At 48.4% G+C, this 22,274-nt stretch overlaps 2 protein-coding genes across 3 annotated transcripts in view; both read left to right on the forward strand.

Annotated features, from left to right (window-relative positions):
* LOC136110948 (dynein axonemal heavy chain 9-like) overlaps positions 1–16,092 on the forward strand; it is a 36,524-nt gene extending 20,432 nt beyond the window's left edge. The window contains exons 11-22 of the mRNA XM_065854691.2: positions 263–415; positions 1,627–1,752; positions 2,384–2,623; positions 3,714–3,874; positions 4,906–5,062; positions 6,465–6,569; positions 9,219–9,376; positions 9,681–9,819; positions 11,024–11,311; positions 11,787–11,997; positions 14,268–14,395; positions 14,870–16,092. Coding sequence (XP_065710763.2) covers positions 263–415; positions 1,627–1,752; positions 2,384–2,623; positions 3,714–3,874; positions 4,906–5,062; positions 6,465–6,569; positions 9,219–9,376; positions 9,681–9,819; positions 11,024–11,311; positions 11,787–11,997; positions 14,268–14,395; positions 14,870–15,034 — 2,031 coding nt within the window. The 3' untranslated portion in view covers positions 15,035–16,092. The remainder of the gene's footprint in view (positions 1–262; positions 416–1,626; positions 1,753–2,383; positions 2,624–3,713; positions 3,875–4,905; positions 5,063–6,464; positions 6,570–9,218; positions 9,377–9,680; positions 9,820–11,023; positions 11,312–11,786; positions 11,998–14,267; positions 14,396–14,869) is intronic.
* Positions 1–22,274, forward strand: part of LOC139829552 (dynein axonemal heavy chain 9-like) — a 212,303-nt gene that overhangs the window by 174,319 nt on the left and 15,710 nt on the right. The window lies entirely within an intron of this gene.

Consider the following 22,274-nt stretch of genomic DNA (forward strand, 5'->3'; position numbering starts at 1 on the left):
GCTCTGTATGGAAGATTTCCCAATGGAGAAACATGATTTATTAAGGCATGTCTGTTTTCTAAATTACGTAGAAATAGGTGGAAGTATTACAAGAGACAGCAAGAGGCTTTTGTTGGCAGTATGTTGGCCACATTTGAGAAGATGTGGTGCTACCTAAATATCCAAGATATTTTGTTAACATGATTTTGCTTGTGACATGTATAGTGATCTTCATTCCGCTCGTCCTATCTCGGTTGCTTTATTTATACAACCCGTTTTGCAGGTGCAACGTCATCTTTCCAAACTCTTTGACAGCTTGGCCAGGATGAAATTCCAGCTGGACTCTGAGCAAAAGCCAACCAAGGTTGGCCTGGGAATGTACAGTAGAGAGGAGGAGTACGTCAGCTTCAGCGAGCCCTGTGACTGCAGTGGGCAGGTGAGAGGGAAGTCCTTGTCTATCAAAACTGTCCGGTGGAGTCTGCTCCCCTGCCCCTCGTGTGAGATCCCTTGCCAAGACGTCATAGAGCTTCACTGCTCTCCCCTGGTGCATGAGAAAAGCTGGAAGAGGTGGTGATTTAGTACCTCCTTACACCACAACCTTTCGTGTCACTCTGGATAGGTCCTCACTAAGGGGGGACGTGGATGTCGCAGTCCACTGTGAGAGAAAGAGCTGTGCCATTTTTCTGACTAGGTTTTTAATTTGATTTTTTCTAAGACCTTTTGAAGGTTAGTCTTAAAGCTTGCTACAAATATCCTCGGTGAGGGAGGGGATGCAGACTGAAAAGAGACTAAGCTATTCCATAGTACCTCTGCACGGGTGTGTTTGGCAGGAGAAGGCCTTTTACCTGTTTCTCAAGTCTTCATTATTTCATACCACGAGTGAAAGTATGAAATGTAAGAATCAAGCTACTGCTCAGCTTATCTATCCTGGTAGTTTCACCTTTCTGCACGGTCTATTACAGGAAGCTAAAGTACGTAATACCGGCTACTGAGCTCCCCAGCAATGGAGCTTGCTGCGTTCAGTCTGTCTTCTTGTTGAGGGCTTTGCCTGTGAAATATGAAATTCAGCAGGAATTGTGTTCCCAAGTTTGGCAGCATCTTTCTTCTGCTGCTGGCAGACTGCCCACATCCCACCAGGGATTCTGTCATGGCCTGGAGGTGGAACACACCTGACCAAATTATTCATTGACGGAGTTCATTTTGGTTCCTCCTGTAGCTAGAGTTCAAGAAAAAAATCTGTCTTCTGTTCTTGGTGTCTGGAAGTAGATGCTAATCCTACAGTACCAGAATTAGCCAAATCTACCCAGTCTGAAGGAGGCTGTGAGGTTTGGTTAACTCATAGAATGTCCTGAGCTGGAAGGGACCCACCAGGATCATGGAGTCCAAGTCCTGTCCCTGCAGTGACAACCCCACAGGTCACCCCGTGTGTCTGAGGACGTTGCCCAGTCTCTCCTTGAACACTGTCAGGCTGGGGCTGTGACACCTCCCTGGGAGCCTGTTCAGTGTCCAGCACCTCTGGGTGAAGAACCTTTCCCTCATGTCCAGTCTAAAGAGAACTGAGATGCTTGCCTCATTTCCTATCTTCACTAATTACCAAAGGCACTTAAGAAGAGCAAATGTGTTACTGGGATTTAATCTCTTTTCCAGGTTGAAGTCTGGCTCAGTCATGTACTAGACAGCATGAGGGCTACTGTGAGAGATGAGATGACAGAAGCCGTCATGGCTTATGAGGAAAAACCAAGGGAACAATGGCTCTTTGACTATCCTGCCCAGGTATCTGCCACTGCTTCTTATCACCACTCAGGCTGGCTCGTGGAAAGGTAGCTCTTGGGTTCCCCATCAGTCCTGCCCTTCCCTTCTTTCAGCAGCTGTGGACAGGCATGTTTCTGGCCTCCACCTTGCTATCCAGGAGAGAGGGAGGATGAGTTGTCCTTTATCCTGGCGGTCTCCTGATGGAGTTTTCAGGCTGAGCTCCATGCTCTGGTTGGGGCTCTTGGTTGGGTGACAGAGCCCAGGGGCTTGGGCAGTGCAGTCTGTACAGCCAGAGCAGTGAGAGGTGCAGCAGGAAGGCAAAGTGGTGAGGCCTGATAAGAGTGAAGAGCCCCTCAGATGCACCTCTGACAACCTCGTGGTCTCCAACTCTTCCTCCTCTGCTGTGTCAGGCATGTGAAGGGTGCTGATTTACTTATAACTAGCTGCTAAATGTGTCTATCACTGATATGGTGTTTTAAATGAATGTCATGGAGCAGATCCTTGTTGTACTGTCTGCTGTGACTACTGTATGAAAAAATACTTAGTTTCATGTCACGGATGTTTCATCCTTGATCTCCCTGTGGATCCGACACTCTTGAACATAAGGAAGCTTTGGTATTTTCCCTGATACTGAACCAGCCTATTTCCCTAGGTGGCGCTTTGCTGCACCCAGATCTGGTGGACAACCGAGGTTGGGATTGCCTTTGCCAGGGTGGAGGAAGGCTACGAGAATGCGATGAAGGAATATCACAAGAAGCAAGTGACCCAGCTGAACACCCTCGTTACCATGCTGATCGGGCAGCTCTCCAAGGGCGACAGACAGAAAATCATGACCATTTGCACCATCGACGTGCATGCTCGGGATGTGGTGGCAAAGATGATAGCACAGAAGGTTGGTGTTGGCAGTTCAGCACAGTTCTGTGGGTGCTGGAGAGGGGGCTTCAGGGGGCCCAACCACTGGCCATTCAGATCACTGCCGGTCTCAGTGGGAGACGTATGACTAAATTTATTTCTACAATGTTTGTAGTAAGTGTGCAGAAAGCCCCTGTAAGCCTGCAGAGCTGTGCTGTGTCATGGCCCTGCAACACCAACTTGTAGTTGCTGCAGATTCACACCAGGAGTGAGAGCGCGGCACTGCGTCCTGGTGCCAAGACATGTGCTGGTGGATGATGGTGCTGTGTTGGGAGGCTGCTGGACTCAGTCTCAGTTTTGACTTTAGAAAGTAAGAAAAAGCATTCAAGCTTTGTTCTTTGTAGCGTCCTTTGTCTGGTGTGGGGCCACAGGGACTTATGTGGGACTCCCTTCTCCTGCAACACCTCTCCCACACTACTCCCCTGTCCCTGACACCATGCCAAGTGTTTAGCCTTGCAGGTGGGTGGGAAGATGCCCTGAATGTATTGGGTTGTGGCTCTTCCCTCATCTGTGTCATCTCAGAGGCAGCCAGGCTGCTCACAGGGTTTCTGTCTTCAAGGCTCAGCTGGGCTCAGTGGTGCCTCGGTCCAGCCTGGGGTGAAGTGATGCATCTGGACCTGCCTGCTGGTTGTGCAGAGAGCGCTGGCCATGCCTGTCTTTGTCCACCTGTCCCCAGTCTGTTTCCTTGGTGCTGTCTGCAACCTCTTCCTTGTCTAGATGGCCTCTGCTCCTTCTCTCACTCTGGTTGCGTTATGAGACCTTCTTCATGACTTGCTGCTTCTTAAATCTATTCAGGAGTCTTTTTGTAAGGCTCTTTCTCTTGGCCATTAATTTTTTCCTCTCCCACCAATGTGGTCACTAATTTGGTTCCTCCCCTTTACTGATGGGAGATGGGGAGGTGACATTTCTCACCGCATTGCAAGGAGGCGGCCTTCCTCACCACACCTGCCTTGCAGTGAGGACCAGTCATCCCCCATGAAAATTTTATAGCAGTCGCTATTTTGGCCCCCGAGCTGCATGTGTCTGGCATCCCCGGCCTTCCTGTGATGGTGTTTGTGGGTGTGTTGCAGGTGGACAATGCCCAGGCCTTCATTTGGCTGTCACAGCTCCGGCACAGATGGTCAGATGAGGAACGGCACTGCTTTGCCAACATCTGTGACGCCCAGTTCCTGTACTCCTATGAATACCTTGGCAATACCCCTCGGCTTGTGATCACTCCGCTGACCGACAGGTAAGTCCCTGGGACACAATGTCATAGCTGGGCTTTGCCACACAGGTAGAGAGAGAGATGCCAACCAAAGATGGATTTAGTTCAGACACCTGTATCCCTCTTGTTCTGTCTCCATGTCCCAGCACTCCAGTGGTCGAGCTCTAACTCTTATCTGGTTTTTGGTGGTACCCTCTGGGGAATTTGTACATCAGATCCCTGGGTGGGATTCAGCTCACACATTAAAACACTTGTGGGTGTCTTCTGTGCACAAGATGTCCACAGTCCATAAAGCTGGTGAGTCTAGAGAGCTTTCATCCCATCTTGAAGCAGACATCTACCTGGTTGCCTCAGTGGGGACACCTAGGGTTACTTGAGATACTCTGTGTTGTCCCACCTGGCTTCCAGCTGCCAATCCAGAAGTGTAAAAGTCTCCTATGGACCCCTTGTCATATCTCTCCACCCTATGTGACATTTCAGCAACCAAGAGCATCTCAGGTGGCTCTAGTCACCTGTGTTAGTCAGCTGCGTCAAGCCCCCAGGTATCATCAGGTTTTGTTGGCTATATTGACTACACCTCTGTGGCTTATACAGGTAGTATAGATACTCACATGTGGACACCACCCCAGTGTCCATCATCAACATGATGGAGAAACTTTGGGACTTGCTGCAGCTTTGAGTTGGGTTCACTCATAGGCCACCTGAGCAGGTTTCTGTCAGTGACAGGTCTTCCAGAAAAGCTGTCCTTTTCTCATACTGCCTGAGATGTGCCCAATATCCATGAGTTGTATGAGGATCCAGAGAGAACACAAGCTGGACATGAAGAGGTTTGGGCAGACCTTGGTGGAAGATGAGTATCTCTTGGAGAAAACAGAGCTGAGCAGAGGTGGTAATTAATGCCAAGAAGGCTTTCAGCTCAGACATGACCCCTGCTCACGTACAGCTTTTCAGAGGAGAGGCTCTGCTGAGTGCAATGCTCTAGTGCTATTGCCCTGCAGCCCACAGTTGACCTATTGGACATATTTCCTTTTTTCATTCATCATTCACTGTGAAAGATGTTACATCACCCTGACCCAGTCACTGCACCTGACCATGAGCGGAGCACCTGCAGGCCCTGCGGGCACTGGCAAGACGGAGACTACGAAAGATTTGGGGCGAGCCCTGGGCATCATGGTGTACGTGTTTAACTGCTCCGAGCAGATGGACTACAAGGTATGGCTCCCACCTCGGCTGCAGTGCGGTCACATGGGGCTGGGGATGCTCAGGGCCCGAGCAAACCTGAAGGATGAGAGTAATCCAATGGTACCTGGGGTGCATTAGGAGAGGTATGACCAGCAGGTCAAGGGAGGTTGTTCCTTCCGCTCTGCTCTGCCCTGGTGATGCCACATCTGGAGTTGTGTCCAGTTCTGGGCTCCCCAGTTTAAGAAGGAATAACTGCACAGAGTCCAGCAGTGGGCTACAAAGATGCTGAGGGGTCTGGAGCTTCTTTCTTGTGAGGAGAGACTGAGAGAGCTGGAGCTGTTGAGCTGGAGAAGAGAAGCTGAGAGGGATCTGATCAATGGGATCAATATCTCAGGGTGGGTGTCAGAGGATGGACCAGACTCTGTTCAGTGGTGCCCAACGCCAGGGTGAGGGGCAACGGGCACAGACTGAAACACAGGAGGCTCCATCTGAACATGAGCAGAAACTTGTTTGCTGGGAGGTGCCAGAGCCTGGCCCAGGCTGCCCAGAGCGGGTGTGGAGTCTCCTTCTCTGAGACATTGAAACCCGCCTGGACCCACCTGTGTGATCTGCTCTGTGACCCTGCGTGAGCAGGGCTTGGACTGGGGGATCTGCAGAGGTCCCTTCAGCCCCACCAGGCTGGGATTCTGTGATCACCTCTCTCCAAATCCCTGCTACACTCCTTTAAGCTGAATGCCTTTTCCTTCTCCTCCCGTTCCTTCTCTAAGATTTGCACAAGGTTCTTCAGGAGGCAGAGACCCGAACTATCTTCTCTGCCTCATTATGCGTTTCCCTTCCTTTCTGGAGTTAGATTTCATGTGTTATTCTTCAAAAATGTTGGTCTGTTCAGTTGAGACCAAGGCTGTGCTGATAGTTGGACCCTGGTCGTTTCTTCTCGGCGTGCTCGCGACCTGGCAGCCCCTGGCACGGGGAGGGACCTGTCCTGGTTTTCTCAGGATCCTCTCCCAGAATAAACCCAAAACATAGTGAACCTTCAGCCGCTACAGAGCACTGAATCATTAGGCTGAGTCTTGCTCTCTGCCAGTCTGGCACGGTACAGTGATTTTGGTAGCCTCGGATCATATTTCATTTAGCTTATGGGCTCTCCCAGGAAACGGGACCATCAGTAATTCAGCACAAGTGACCTTTAAATGAAACTGGTGCACAGATATATCGAGAAAGTGCAATTAGCAGATAAAGTGGCAAGCTGCGCAGAGCTATAAATATTATAATTGAGTTGTGCCTGCTGTTTCCATGCACTTTTCTAAATACCCACAATAGACTGTAAATTGCTATAAATAAACAGGCTGGGAAATAAAATCAATTTTTTGCTGGAGTTGATTCCATTTATGATTTCACTCTTGTAATCTTTGTTTTTGTTTTGTTTTTCCAGTCTTGTGGGAATATTTACAAAGGCCTTTCCCAGACGGGAGCCTGGGGCTGTTTTGATGAATTTAACAGGATCTCAGTTGAGGTCCTTTCTGTGGTTGCTGTACAGGTGAGTGGAGAAACACTCATAAATAAATACAAACAGAGCAGAGCCATTCTGCAGTCTTTGGAGCAAGGGTAAAAACGGCAATTGCATATTGCCGGTTTCAGTTCTGTGTATAGGCAGGTGTGGGATTAGATCTCAAGATTAATCACATGAATATCACAGCACTGCCAAGATGTCGCAGTTATGTGCTGCAAAGATATTTGTCACTTTTCTTGCCCCAGTTACAGCATTTGTGCCAAGACAATTCTTTGTAGCATCTTTTCCCAGACCACTACGCACCATGGCTCTGTACCTGTTCCTCCTCAGGAAAGCACTCGTGTCATTAATCTGCTGTGAGATAATTGCAGCACATCGTTTCAAGACAGAGAAGCTGCCTTGACTTGCGGCTGCTCAGTCTGCAATGTAGGGAATAATTTTCACAGAGGGGAAGAGGGGTGTTTGGGGCAGATCCGCTGGACTTCTGGGGGTTCCTTATCACCCCTGGTCAGGCACAGGTTGTGTGTCATACTCAGGAAATGGGAATACATTCAGGATTAATTTTCTTAACCTGTCTCCAAAACTGTATGGCTGTGGATTTAGTTCTGGTGTCTGTAACGACAGCTCTGCCAAGTGGCTTTGGAAGGTATTCCTGGCCAACTGGCACCATTCCTTGGAGGAATGTGTGCAGCCCCGTGGTGCTCCCAAAAGCCAGTGTCAGCTGGTGACACTCGGGAGCTGGAGTCTGGGGCAGATCTGCGGCCCTTGCTGACGCGCTTGCCCAGGGTACCCTGACACCGTGGGATTAAACCTGGGACAGAGCTATTGGAGCGGTGCCCAGCTGGGCATGGGTGTTTCCCCTGGCGAATGGTTTCTCATCTCCTCTGTAGTTTAGCTGCTCAGTGCATTGTGTTGGTGAGTCTCGTGTGAAGCGCAGCAGCATCCCTGGAGAAGGGCTGGAAGGGAGACTGGCCTCCCCATCGTGCCAGAAAGTCCTGTGCTCTCGTGCTTATATATATAATCTGTCACTTCGCGTCCTCCTTCCCCTCCTCTTACCAGCCCATGAGGAAACCTGGCATTATTTTATACAGGGGAAGCCTTGGGGGGCTTCAGTGCAAAAAACTGAGGTGCCAAAGTGCCCAAGTTCTTCAGGATCCAACTGTCAGCTGAGTGCGTGTTTTAGGATCCTAATATCTGATTGAGGTGCTGAATTGTTCCTGGACTCCCTTTTGGGCTCAGTGTTATAGAAAGATATAAAGCTCAGAAGTTTCTACACTTCTGTAAATGTTTCGGTCAAAGACATTGTTCTTAACCCCTCCATGAACTCCTCATTCTTCTCATCTGTTTCACTCATAATTGGTACCTTATGTGGCATCCCAGAGAAGCCCCAGGCAGGTACAAGAGTTTATGTATCATTCCCTCTCAATTTCTCTTCCGTCAGGTCCTAGTTTAAAGTTGTCATTGAAAAAAAGTCTTTGAGGATCTTGAAATAAAAAGGGAAGCTGAAGAAAAGAAGCCCAGGAATGACTCAACTGCTAATGGTTCCCTCGCTCCTGGCTGGAGCGTGGCAGCTGAAGAAAGCGGCACGGCCGTCATTCCATCATGGTGTCTCCTGGCTGCTATTAGGAGTGTTACCATGGCGATGTTTAATTGGCTGTCTTACTCATGCAGCTGATGTCGATATGGTTCCTTACAGGGAAAAATTCGATTAATTGCTTTACTTTGAGATGGCAAACAGTAGTGAGGTTAGAGCGGTGAATAGAGAGAGATTTGCCCCTCGCTGAGGTGCTGTTTGCAGAGAGGTGAACTCTTCGGAAGGAGAGGAATGAGCAGAACAAAGCTGCAATCAGGCAAATATAAAAAACAATATAATATTAGTGAGTGAAGGTGTTAGGAGAGGTTTTACAGCTTCTGCCTTCTGGTTTTGGTTTTAAATCAAACATCTGATGTCCCAAAATCTTTAAAAGTGATATCAAGTGGTCAGTTTACAACTGAGCTGAGGCCAAGCTTATTGGGAGGTGCTACCCCTTCTCTGGGCCTGGTCAGGGAACGGAGCAGGCACAGGAGGGTTTTGGGATGTCCTGAAGAGCAACGCTGTGTGGGGAGAGGTGAGATGGGTAAAGGGAATAATGGGCCCATATTGTGATAGACTTTGGGGAGTGCGTTTGGGTGTTGGCTGTGTTGTGGATACCTGTACTGCCCTGTGTCTCTCTCACACATCAGACCTCTGCTGGGCTGGCTGGTTCAGAGATGGTGGAGCCTTTGGTGGTGTTTTTGCTGTGAGATGTGCTGAGCAGTGTCCCACAGGTGATGTCAAAAGCCAAGGTGAATGCAGGCAGTGCTGGGGACATTTCCCGCTCCTGAGTTGCTCTTCCTGACCCACGTTCATCATTGTCTCATGGAGCAAAGGTGTGAAGTCTTGCAACTCCTTTGCATTTTGACTTTCCACTCTCTTCAGCTCTTTTTTCTGCTTTGCCAGAGTTTGACTGAGATGGGAAATTGATATTGCCATGCTGATGTACTCCAAACAGTGTATAAAGCTTTATGCTGCCGGTAAAAAATAAAACAGTGATTAGCCCCATTTGTCACGAGGCCAAGAGTAACGAAGGAAGCACCGTTGTCTGATGTGTTTTTCATAAGTGAACGCTGATACTATAGTACTGTCTTGATTTCTAGGTGAAGAGCGTGCAGGATGCAATACGGGAGAAGAAGAAATCCTTCAATTTTCTTGGAGAAGACATCAACTTAGTACCATCAGTAGGCATTTTCATCACCATGAACCCTGGTTACGCAGGGCGAACAGAGCTACCTGAGAATTTAAAAGCTCTCTTCAGGTGAGTCCAGGTCAGGGTTTGTGACCTGGCAGAAACTGTCTTTTGGAACATCCAGGCTCGACCTCATGTCCTTGGGGAATTCACTTGCATAGGGCATTCGCAGGTAGTTTAAGCCTTGCACAACAGGCCTGGGTCTGGGCACGCACAGGCAGGGCAAAGGAGCTCTGTCCCTTGTCGTGGGGAAGGCAGAGGGTGACCTGGCTCGTAAAAGAAGGCCTAGAAGATGAAGCTGCAAATGCGCTGCCTATAAGACCTGTAGTCAAGAAATACTTGTTCTGCAATGCCTCCTCACCTGTCATTTTAGGCCGTGTGCGATGGTTGTGCCAGACTTTGAGCTGATCTGTGAAATTATGTTGGTGGCTGAGGGATTCATCGAGGCCCGGGTGTTAGCCAGGAAGTTCATTACTCTCTACCAACTCTGCAAAGAGCTCCTGTCCAAGCAGGTGAGCCTGATTCTGTGGCTGAGTGGTATGATGAATCTCCAAAATCAGCAGAAACATGGCACTGTGCTGCTCAGCTCCATGGCTAACGTTTCACAGCTTTTATTTAATGGCTGCATTTGCACTGGCTGCTGGGGGAGGAGAGGGTTGGTGATCATCGGAGCAATAAAATATTCAGACTGCTTTACTGGAGCATCTGCAGGGACAAAAGCATTTGACCAGCTGCATTAATGGGAGACCTTTCAGTGAGTTTAAATGACACCATGTTTGGGGTAGTATTCAGTGACCTTTTGCTTTCCAGTCTCTTCCTATTGATTCTCCTGCCTGCAAAGGGTTTATGGTGTCCCTCTCTGAGTTCAGCCTTAGGCTGGTTCCAGGTCTTGTTAGAGTTACTGTCAGTGCAAAGCAAATCAGATTTTTCCTTGTCATTATTTGTGTAGATCGAAGCTGGGTCCAGAGGAGACCTGAATCAGGATTCCTGATGATACAAACCTGATCTTGGCTGTGCCAGCATGAGGCTGGGTGGGATATGCTCTGTCGCAGAAACTTGGTGCTGTGCCTTGAGGGGCCTGGTGGAAGCCATGGCCTCCCACACAGAGCAGTCAGCTGTCGAGCTGTGCTCTGGAGGGTGTTAACAGGGCAGAAATATGAACAGTTGTTTGTTGGCTTGAGAGTTCTTCTCATGCCGTTTTGTGGTACTTTTTCAGCAATGTCTTTACTGACCCCTTATTCCTGGACCTCCTCTGAGACCAAACAGGCTTGTCATCTTGTGATGGGCAGGGTGGAGAAACTTGGGTCTTTGGGGCCTCATAATGGCCTAACAAGCCTTTCACCTTGGTGGCTCCTGCAGATGCAGGGGGCTGGCTGGCCTTGCTATAGGTGCTTTATGATTTAGGTGAAACAAATTGCTTTGGTCTCTGGAGTGCAAATCCTGCTGCTGTCTTACTGCCAACTGTGAGCCCATGTGATGGTCTGAACAGCTGAATTATTTGACTCTTTAATACTGTCCCTGACGGGAATCTCACCTACTGAGATGGAAACCAGGTCACTCAGGCTGGAGAAGGTCTCTGGCCACAATGCAAATAACAGATTTAGATGTATTTTCATTGCTTACTAGTCTGGCAGTTTGGGAATGGTGGTTCTTCACCCTACATGGTACTGTCTAAGCATAAACTCATGCCTCTTTTTTTTTCTTCCTCTGGTGTAGGATCACTACGACTGGGGCTTGCGTGCCATTAAGTCAGTGCTAGTTGTTGCTGGCTCCCTCAAGCGAGATGACCCAGAGCGACCCGAAGACCAGGTTCTGATGCGCTCTCTTCGTGACTTCAACATCCCCAAGATTGTGACGGATGATGTGCCGGTGTTTATGGGGCTGATTGGGGATCTATTCCCTGCACTGGATGTGCCTCGGAAGCGTGACCTGAATTTTGAGTCGTTTGTGAGGCAGGCTGTGCTGGACCTCCGGCTGCAGGCTGAGGACAACTTTGTGCTCAAAGTAAGACCAAGAGATCTTCTGCTACACCCACATCGCCATCAAATCATTTGGGTTTTCTCAAACAGCTTTGCTTCTACAAAGAGAGCTCTGCACAGCATTGTCCTTGCAGGCAGATCTCGCTGGAGGGCAGTCAGCTGTGCTGGGTCTGAGGCAGCTGCACCTGCTCCTGAAGTCAGCACTGGATCAGTCTCTGGGCTTCCAAAGGGGCCAACTTTTGTAGGCTCATGAAAGTGTAGCCCCTGGAGAGCAGGGCCTCATCAGGTGGTGGTTGTCAAGTATAAACAGCGCTGAAAGTTTATCTGCAGGCTGAGGATTTCACCCATTGTGATTAGAGTGGCTGGACCAAACTCAATTGTCAAATCTGCTTGTGTCTCAGGGTCACGTCTTTCTAAAGAGGTGGCCCAGTGGGACCTATTTTATAGACCTGAACTTCAGTTTGGCATCTTTGTCTAAAATTTGGGAGTGTTTTTCTCAGGTGGTGCAGCTGGAGGAGTTGCTGACGGTCCGGCACTCTGTCTTCGTGGTGGGTAACGCGGGCACGGGCAAGTCTCAGGTGATGAGATCCCTGAACAGGACTTACCAGATAATGAAGCGACGTCCTGTCTGGACAGACCTCAACCCCAAGGCAGTCACCAATGATGAGCTCTTTGGCATCATTAACCCAGCAACAAGAGACTGGAAAGACGGTAAATGTCATTTCATGTCTGAAATATGTAGATAAAGACGGGTATTTTTAATGACTTTCCCGAGCAGCAGCAGGGTGACTGGTTCTTCATGTGCAGGTCTGAGAGCCCAGGTGCTTGTCTGCTGCCTACAGCCACATGACAGTTTGTTGTTGAAAGGATACACAGGATGTTTTAGCTCTTTGATCTTCAAATGGGAAATATAGCATAAGCCTACTTGATCCTATTGCCCTAAGAATAATTTTAATGCCCATTAATACCAACACTTACCAGTTCCTAAGTGGGGCAGGCAGTTTTTGGGAGTTGGCTGGACCAGTGATGGAAGAGATGTCCCTCCTGCACTGTGGTGTGCACTGGGACCCCAAAAAATGTCCCATCCCCAGGTTTTCATTGCTGATAGCACGCACAGCAGCCTTAACGTCAGTTTTTCCACTCAGTATGGCTGCCCGATCTCTGTAGCACACCAGCGTTTGCCAAGCTGTTGATCCTGCTTACTCCTGAGGAACATTTCAAACTTGCTGGAAGATTACAGAAAATCTGGAGTGGAAATGTTGGGTTGTGACTAATACATAAAGGCAGCTTCGATTTACGTGTGCGGCGGGTTGGGGAGGTGTGGGGGAGGTGAGGGAAGACATTACCATGAATCATCCACAGCAGCAGATGAGCTGCCACCCACCTCCCCTGGCCCCGCCATGGACCCTTCCCGACCCCCTGCTTTGCTCCAATGCCAGGTTAATTTCTTTCTAATTGTAATTAGGGAGCCTAAATCAAAGTGGCAGAGGGACGTGCAGGGTACAGCCTGAACTGTGCAGACTGGCTGCAGCAGTGGCTGCAGATCGAGGGCAGCGGTGACACCGAACAGCAGGAGGGACATTTTACAGGTGACTGTCCAGTGGTTTCTGGCCTGCGATGGTTTAAATGAAATAGTGGCACTCCTCCCTGAGCTTTCAAGGCAGATATTTTCTGCAGTAACCATTCCTGAAAATGTTGTTTCATGTTGTCAAAGACCAGCAAGGCAATCTTCACCACAGCCTAGCAAGAGGTGACCTGTTCCCTTACAGATCAGCCCCTGCTTTTCCGCTCCCCAGTTTTATCCTGTCACATTATCAGAAGTTGAAAAGGTCCTACATGTTAGGTGGTAAAAGGTCCCATATGGGAATCCCAAAAGTGTTCTTTGCAGAACAAAACTCTTCTTTTAAACCCCAAGAGAGCCGTGTGCTGTGGATGCACAAGGTCGGGACAGAGGCGCTTTCCTCTCCCCGCTGCCGCGGTGTATCCGAGGGAAGCCCTGATGCCCTGAGACAGCAACTGTTTCTGATGCTAATAATGTCGGAGTGGTTCCCGAGGCGTGTGTCCAACACGTAAGGAACTGGCTGGAGGCAGAGGCGCTGAAGCGTTATTTTTGTTGACCCAGTCTCGGGATCACACACCTGTTCCAGGTGAGCCGTTCTGCATTTGCTGAGCACAAGCTTTGTCTTCAGTCAGATGGTGCCACTAGCTGTTCCTGATCTGGATCACAAAGAAATAGCTTGTCCTGGAGAAAAAAAGAAAAAAAAAAGAGTTCTTGTCACAATTCACTGGAAGAGAGGCTTTTTTTTAATGTTTGCCTGATGTTTTTTCATGAGGACCAGCATCTCCCGAGGTATTTTCACATGTAGAGGAGAGCAATAGTTTTGTGGAGTTTTCATTTGCTCTGCAGTGCTGCTGCTCTATTCCCAGCCTTCGTGGTCTTCTTAACATTCATTATTTACTCCCCTTGAGACTCTGTATCCTCTCTCTCCTTGATTTTACCAACATTTTGTTCTGTCATTCAATGTCATTCTGTGCTTGTTCTCCCCTCAGTCTCACTAAAGCCATGACCCAGCGTTTAATGCATCTTGATTGCCCTGATATACTTTGAGCCACAAAAAAATATTTATAAGGATTTCCTAGGCATATTCAGGTGGTTTTCTCTGCATTGTATAACTCATGCCGCCTTTTGCCTTTGAGTAGCTACTCTACGTTTTTCTTATCCCTTATGATTCTCGGTGGGAATGAAGCTCGTGCGTAGGTCTGCAATCATTTTCAGTAGTGATAACTGATAACCCTTTTTTCACTTTAAAGCAAACTAGAACCGTATTGTGATATAGTAATATTTACGTATAGGCACATAGAGTTTTGCATGTTTGAGAGGAAAGCATTAATTAGAGTAATTTTTACTGTGTTGCTGGAGAAAACCGTTAGAGCAGGTGTCAAGTTCAGTGTTCATCACCATCTTCCTGTCACCCTCCCAGGCCTGTTTTCATCAATCATGCGAGAGCTGGCCAACATCACGCATGACGGTCCCAAGTGGATGGTACTAGATGGAGATATTGATCCAATGTGGATTGAGTCTCTTAATACTGTGACGGATGATAATAAGGTAATGAATATAAGTTAAAGAAGGAGATATTCTTTGACTGCGTGGCATGGTTCAGCCTAAAAATGCAGATGCTGAAATAACACCTCCTAGAATAATGCGGTTGTGTTTCTTCAGATACACCAAACAATATCACATATAGAAAATGGTGCATGAGGGGAAATAGCTCAAATCATGGTTTCATTGTAATTTCCCTTCCTGGAACTGGGCTCATGGATAATCACAGATGTCCTGATTGTAACTCCAGGCCCTTCAAAAATAGGGTGGGGTCATAATTCCACACCTTTTTCCGCCGCTCGAAGGGAGTGCTGTTCCTTTGAGTCATGGAAGACAGTTCTACTACCTGCTGGAAATCAGCTGCATTCCCTCAAGGAACTGTGCTGGCAGCAACCAAGCTTTTTAGTGCAAAGTGCTGAATGCTTTTCATTCCTGTTCCTGGGGAAGATGTCATTCTGTCTGTCTGTCTGCCCAATGCAGGTGCTGACCCTGGCGAGCAATGAGAGAATCCCTCTGAACCCAACGATGCGGTTGGTGTTTGAGATCAGCCACCTGCGCACAGCCACCCCAGCAACCGTGTCCCGAGCGGGTGAGTCCTGGCCTGAGCTCCGCACTGGGATTTGCCGTGAACCCAGGAGGATCTAGTGCCATTAACCAGTCTTCTGTTGGCCAACTTGACTCCTGTTGCAAGTACCCAACCTGAGATCACAGCGGCCGTGGGTGGACAGGGCAGGTTTCTGACAGACAAACTGAGGATCCTGACCCCAAATGCACATGTGGAGCTGTCATCATCCTGGAGATTTACCCAGAGCACTCTGACTGTTGGTGGGTGATCATGGCTTCAGCGTTGCTGAGTGCTCCTGTTGTGCAAAGCCCTTTGGATGGACTTTATGAGGAGAAGGACAGTATCTGTCTCAAAGAGTTCTTGATCTTCTGAAGAAGTGCATGAAGTATGGGAGAAGGGAATGGAGGTGTCCCCTAGTTTTACACATGGGGAAATGGGGCCCAGAGCAATGAAACTGCTCAGACAAGACAATGTTCTGAATTTAGGGCAAGGTCATGAAAAGCGCCGTGGTTTCAAGGGTGAAGTTTCTTCACTGTTCATGTTTCTACTCTGCAGTGGGGCAGGAAAAGGGGGCAGGTAATGGGACGTCCCGTCATATTTGATAGGGTTTTAGTTGTGTGAAAGTACCTGGTAAACTCTGCTGGAAGAAAGGAACAGTTTCTGCTATGTCTTTACTATATGTTCTCTCCTACCCTGGGCCTAAAGGGATCCTGTACATCAACCCGTCGGATCTGGGCTGGAATCCTCCAGTGAGCAGCTGGATCGACAGGCGAGAGATCCAGTCCGAAAGAGCCAACCTGACCATTTTGTTTGATAAGTACCTGCCCATTTGCCTGGACACCCTCAGAACAAGGTACCATCTGATGAGTGATTGTGTCACCCGTGGTGAGGGCATGGGGACACCTGCCACTGTCCAGCCCAGCTGTGCTGCGCTGGGTTGTGCTGCACATGATCCTCCTTGCCCCTGGAAGCCCTGAGCATCATTGGCTTAAGCTCAGAGAACCAGCAGGGCGAGGTGGGCAAAGTGACGCTCCTGCCTGTATCGTGTTGGTCAGATCTGGTTTTCATCTGATTTTGATTTGATTTTTATTGTATTTCCTGTATCAACTCTCTATCTCTTGGAAAATAATTCCGGCAGATCCCAAAGAGAAAGCTTTTCAGCCTCCTGATGTGTCAGGCTAGACCTGAGCCCACTCCACAAGTTATTTTTCATTAAGAACTTGGGTATTTGGAAGGGTCCTAGTGCTTCTTGGCTTGATTTGGCTTTAAAGCAGTGTCCACAGGGAAGTCATGTGGTTCTTGCTTATCATCATGTGAAACCATTCTCTTTCTCATACTGTGGTGAGGACTGGCCAAAGTAGAGTCCCAGAAAACTTAAGGGAGCATCTCCCATCCTCTACTTGCTTCCTATAGTTGCACTTTCCTTTAAAAACAAAAGAAAAATCAGTGAGCATGGGAGATGTCAGCCAAAAGGGGGATGTGTCAGAAGGGTCTGGAATCAGGACTTAAACATTGTGCTAGGGAACTTCTCTCTGTGGGACCAAGTTGGTTTTGACTGTTGGTAGCAAAGTCAATCGGACGTTTCCCATTCTGTTTGCTGAACATTGTCTCAGAGCGTGAAATCCACGGGATTAGCTGCAGGCAACCCTGAGCTGAGTGTTTTGGTAGCTTGCTTAATTCAGAAATCGTAGAACCAACCTTTCAAATAGCTATAGTTACTTTATGGAGGACTTCAGTGCAGCTACAATATTAGTTTGGAATTCTGTAAGTGTAGCTTAAATGAATGTAAAATGGCAAGATGAAAGGGTTTATTTTATTACTCCTCTATTTGACCGCTTTTGAACTCATCGTGCTCGCAGGAAATCATTGCCTTTAGCAAGTCTTCCATTCTGCTTCTTTCAAGAAGATCAAAGTTTTAAAATGCTTGAAACTTCTGATTATTGTTATTACTTGTATATGTGCCGGTGCCAGCGGGTCTGAGTGTGAGAATGGGTGTTCTCTTTATTGTACCTGGGAATAGGACACGTACCGCTGACAAGCAGAATGCCAGTATTCTGAAAGAGCATTTCTAGTCTTCCTGGGTTGTGATGGACGTATTGCTTTCTAATTTCCATCCCTTAGATTTAAGAAGATTATTCCCATTCCTGAACAGAGTATGGTTCAGATGTTGTGCTACCTCCTTGAATGTCTCCTGGCAGAGGAGAACACACCTCCTGACTGTCCCAAGGAGCTTTATGAACTTTACTTTGTCTTTGCTGCCGTCTGGGCCTTTGGTGGATCAATGTTTCGAGATCAGGTAAGACGGAAGATGCCTCTTCAGCATCTTTCACACAGTTTGTTTGTGTGGTTTTGTGTTGTTTTGATTTCTTCATACTTTCTGAAACATAGTGCTATGCCAGTAATGCTGTTTTCCTGGGGCTCTCATATAGGTGATAATAAACTAGAAACACTACAATTCCTTTTACGAAAGGCCTCGTTATCCAGGGTGTAACACCACCGGAGAACAGCTGAGGGGTCAGTGGTAAAGGTGGAGGGATGTTTGCTTATGCAGATGCATTTCACTGGGGAGAAACATAAGGTTAACTTATAGAAGCCTGTGGATGTGCATAATGTGATCAAATTAAGACTGATTTATCAGATGGATGTATCAGTGGAGCAGTCTTTCAGCCTTCTGACTGCACAGGTAGACGTGCTACATAACACAAACCAGCCGGTGTTTTGTCACCAGGGCAGAGCAGAGCCGGAGGAACAACCTCCCTTGACCTGCTGGTCATACTTTTCCTAAGGCACCCCAGGTGCCATTGACTTTCGTGGCCACAGGGGCACACCTACTCTTGGGTGGTTGCATCCCCTAGTCAGAGGACGCCTTATCCTCAGATCTAAAGTGTGTAGTCCTGATGTCTGGGTCTGCCCACACTGCACTGCTGTCAAGGGCTTGGAGATCCACGTCTGATCTCCGCTGGGCTTGTGTCAAACTCTGTGTTGTCTGGACTATGCGGGAGGTCTCTCCACGAATGTAACACCAGACACCCCTCCCCAGCTCGGGTGGAGGCACTGCCGTTCTTGATGGCTGCTCAAGTGCTCCCAGGGGTCTCTTTGTGTGTTTTCATGTACCTTAACGCCAGACCTAGAGTGTCTGCTGGTCTCTTCAGATTTGCTCCATGCCAAGGATCAGATGCTTCAGGAAGTGCTGAACAACACAGCTCAAGCTCAGCTGGGTGCTCACTTGGTGCCATCACACCTTGTGACCATTGAATGACCTGTGCGAGACCAGCTTCCTTGGTCCTTGTGGAGCCTCCATTTCCCATGTGCCAGCTGGGAAATACTCAGCCTTAGTGTTGCCAGTCTAGGATGACTTAAAGAAACAAAACAAAACACAATAAAGCCTGGGAAGCACTACTTGTCTTTGCTTCAGCAGTACAAGCGCAAGTATGCTGGTGTGCGGTGCTGTGGCAGCTGGCCGCTGTGTTCCCCGTGCCGCACAGTCAGTCTCGGGTGCATCAGGCCGGGCTCCTGCCTGCGGTAGTGGCTCTGGGTGGGCTGCAGGAGCAGCTGCAGGCACAGCGACCCTCCGGGAGGCTCCGCCGGGAGCCTGGCTGTGCGTTACTGCCCGCGATGCTCTGTAAATGTCAGAGCTGAGAGTGCGAGGATACAGCAGTCCGAGCAATGGGGAGCCTGATGAAAAAGGATCCAATATAAAATCTGTTTATTGCTTTCCACCGAAGGTGCCCTTCGCGCTGACCTTTCGCGGCCGAAATGTCAGGAGAAACAGTCTGGGAGGCTTCCCACTACTCGGTGCTTGTTGGTGGGTAGCGGGGCCCCTGTATAAAAACAGATGATAGATTTGCCATTTCCTGGCTCTGAAATTAGCGGTAATCCATATGGGGTTTTTATTAAGGAAGTGGTTTGAATTCCACACCGTTCTGGCAATAGAGCTGGGGCTGGAGTGGCTCCATTGAACCGCGGGGTCAGGGAGGGCGGGCAGCGCGGCACAGCGCGCTTGCAGGCGGTCTGGCTGTGCGGGGTAAGGGCACCCTTGTGGGAAAGCTTTTAGCAGCCACGCACGTCCCGCTCCACTGCGGGCTACTCTGCTGCCGCTGCTGAGGAGTTATAACAACAGGAGAATGGAGAATTACAGGGATTCTGCCTCTCTGAATAGCATGAGTCTGCAAAATCGTGGATACTATTAATGTGTTTTTCAAATCCACTGGTCTTTTGAGGGACTGTGGCTCAGGAGGCTTTATGGAGGACACTTGGTTCAGTTCAGCAACAAACCCAGGTTTCCTTATGGAGGCCGAGCAGCCTATGGACAATGTGTTGGTGACCCCACATTGTATGGCTATGGGGAGGAGAGACCCGCAGACACCCCAGGAACAAACTGTGCTGTTAAAACGGGCTAAATGATGCGTCCGGTATTTCACAAACATCTTTCTCACAGCAATTTTCCTCTCCTCCTCCCCTCCACCTCTCTCCAGTTCCCATTGTCCACATGGGAAGGTGTTTGGGCAGAATGGCTGGCCCAATGTCTTACAGGAGACCTAGGGCAGAGGAGGGGACTAAGCACATTTTGTGAGTCCTGACCCAGCATCTAAAGCAAAACTGTCACCCCAGTTGAAAAAATTCAGATGCTCCAAAATCTCCATGTGTAGAAAGATACAATGGGGAAAAGCAAGGAAACGGGTGCTTTGAGGGGAATGTGGCAGCGCAGAATCACGGCGGGGTCAAAGGGGCAGACCCTCGCTGCTGCTTTGGTACGCTGGTGTCTGCAGTCCTGCTTGTCTGAAACGTTGTGGCTTGAAAAGAAGCCAGAAGACAACAACTCACTCTGAATAGAGTGGTGTGATTGATGAGGAAAGGCTTTGGTATGCATGCTGTGACTGACCATGAGCACAGATGTAGACGGATGTTGTGTCCTTGTCTGTTGGAAGAAGTAGGCACCAAGAATCAATCAAGTGGTCTGTTTAGTCATAGGCACGTATTTCTCTTTTTCAAATTGATCCATCTATCTAGTCTCAGACATACCAAGAGTGATCAACACAGAGGATGAATTATTTAGATGAATAAATAGGACTGATGAGCAGAAATGAAGAAAATGAAAAATTAGGCTTAATAGCAGGAAAAATGATAAGAACTTTATGCTGTGGAATATATTTTAAGGACTAATCCCGCTCTGGTGGACTGGGATAGATAACATTCTCCATTACTAATTAATTGATCCAGATTAGTGTATTTTCTCCACTTTTTGTCTTATAGCTTGTGGACTACAGAGTGGAGTTCAGCAAGTGGTGGGTGGCAGAATTCAAGACTATCAAGTTTCCCTCTCAGGGCACAGTCTTTGACTTCTACATTGATCCAGAAACGAAGAAGTTTGAACCTTGGTCTAAACTTATTCCTCAGTTTGAATTTGATCCAGAAATGCCCTTACAGGTATGTGAACCTTGCACGTGTTTTGTCTGGGAAGAGCACATGCATTTTAGTGACTGTATGCAGGCATTTCAATTGAAGTCTCATTCGAGGTCAAGCACTTCATAATAAGAATGGCATTCCGTCCTGGTTTTGTTAAAAACAAGTTTCTCTTTTAGTGAATTTGCCTGTCAGGTAAAACCTTCATATCAGCTGCGTTTTCCTGGAGAACCAGATCCATGTTTTGGTAAACATAGCAATGGAATGTGAGGTTATTGATAAGGACAGATTCGCATCTCGCGAGAGGGGCAATGAGAAACGGGTGACCAAGAAACTGACAAACAGAGTATAACATCCCATTCACGTGAATACTTCATATAAAAGTGGGAGATCACGAGGATCTCGTCCATTTTGCTTATGGCCGAGATTAGGAGAGGACCTTGCTGGTCGTCCCTGCGAACTGAGGCCTCATGACAGACTGAATCCAGCTCCGGTTGGCTGCATAGTCCAGTCCAGGACTTCAGGTGCCAGCTCTGCAGTTGCTGGGGCTTTCAAGATTGGTTTTGTATATTTTGTATTATTTTCTCTATTCTTATTAGTAGCATTAGTAAAACATTTTTAATTTTTCCAATTCTCTTCTATCTATCCTTCTTTCCCTCCCAATCACCTGTCCTGAGTGGGAATGGGGGAGAGAGAGGGGCTGAAGGTGGGGGAGAGGGGGCTAACAACACATCTGCCATGGTTGTATTGTCACCCCACAATCAAAACCCTTGACACATTCTTTATGAAGTGCAACTCAATTACCCATCTTTCTTTACTGTACTTTGACTGTGAAGACTCATCCTCCATCCATCTTCCAGAGCTGAGTGATGTACATGAGGCGCAGGCTCAGAGACACCTATGAGCCAGGGCTGGTGTGCCCAGGGTGCGGGATGGAGGTGCGTTTGGCCTGCAGAGAGAAGCAGGATGTGGGACAACGTAGTGACAAAGTCCCTGAGACACCATCTCGTCATTCTGCGTGGCTGAAAATAGGGTTGTTTATATGATTTGGACGAAAAATGAGAGTTGCTGCAGGTAGTGAATTGCGTTTGCCAGCTATGCCTTTCTTTCCTTTTAGAGGTGCCACAGTGAGCAGATGACTTGTAAAAATTGTTACCATTTTAGCAAAATGTGTGTTTGCGGGGAGATCCAGATGTTGCTCTCAGCATCCCGCTGTCATTGTTTCGTCTGTACAGATAGTTTGACTTGAATGGTTGGTAGCAGTGTATTGTTCCCTTCCTAGCGCCATCTAGAAACTCAGGTCACCGCACTCATTCCTGGCTCTCCCAGTTTGATGTCTCCTCAGAACATGGCAGTGGGGTGGTGCCACAGATGGGTACACTTACCTGCTCGTTTTGCCCCTCTCAGGCTTGCCTGGTGCCCACCACCGAGACGGTCCGTGTGCGGTACTTCATGGACAGGCTCCTGGAGCGCCGGCGCCCCGTGGTGCTGGTGGGCAACGCCGGCACGGGGAAGTCTGTGCTGGTGGGGGACAAGCTCTGCTCACTGGATACAGACGCCTATGTGGTGAAGAAGGTCCCGTTTAACTACTACACCACCTCTGCCATGCTGCAAGGTAAGACAATGGCTGAGATGTGGGACTTCTGCCTGGCAGGTCACCAAATTCCTGGGGTGTCCGTCGGGGTTTGGAGCTGGGTGTGCACTGTGGGCACTGCACTGGCACCCACTGACTCTTAAATCCCACTGTGAAACTCACTGGTCCGCAGACTCCTGGTTTTATGGAAAATGGCATTTCCCAACATGAGGGATTGAATTCTGAACACCACGACTCTGGTTCAGGGCTGTGCAAAGCACACACTTAAATCTGCTGCTGTTCTCTACAGCACACAGCTCGTACTTGACTTGAGGTGTGTCTTT

This window comes from Patagioenas fasciata, chromosome 21, assembly GCF_037038585.1.
Source record: "Patagioenas fasciata isolate bPatFas1 chromosome 21, bPatFas1.hap1, whole genome shotgun sequence".
In the NCBI taxonomy this organism is placed as follows: domain Eukaryota; kingdom Metazoa; phylum Chordata; class Aves; order Columbiformes; family Columbidae; genus Patagioenas; species Patagioenas fasciata.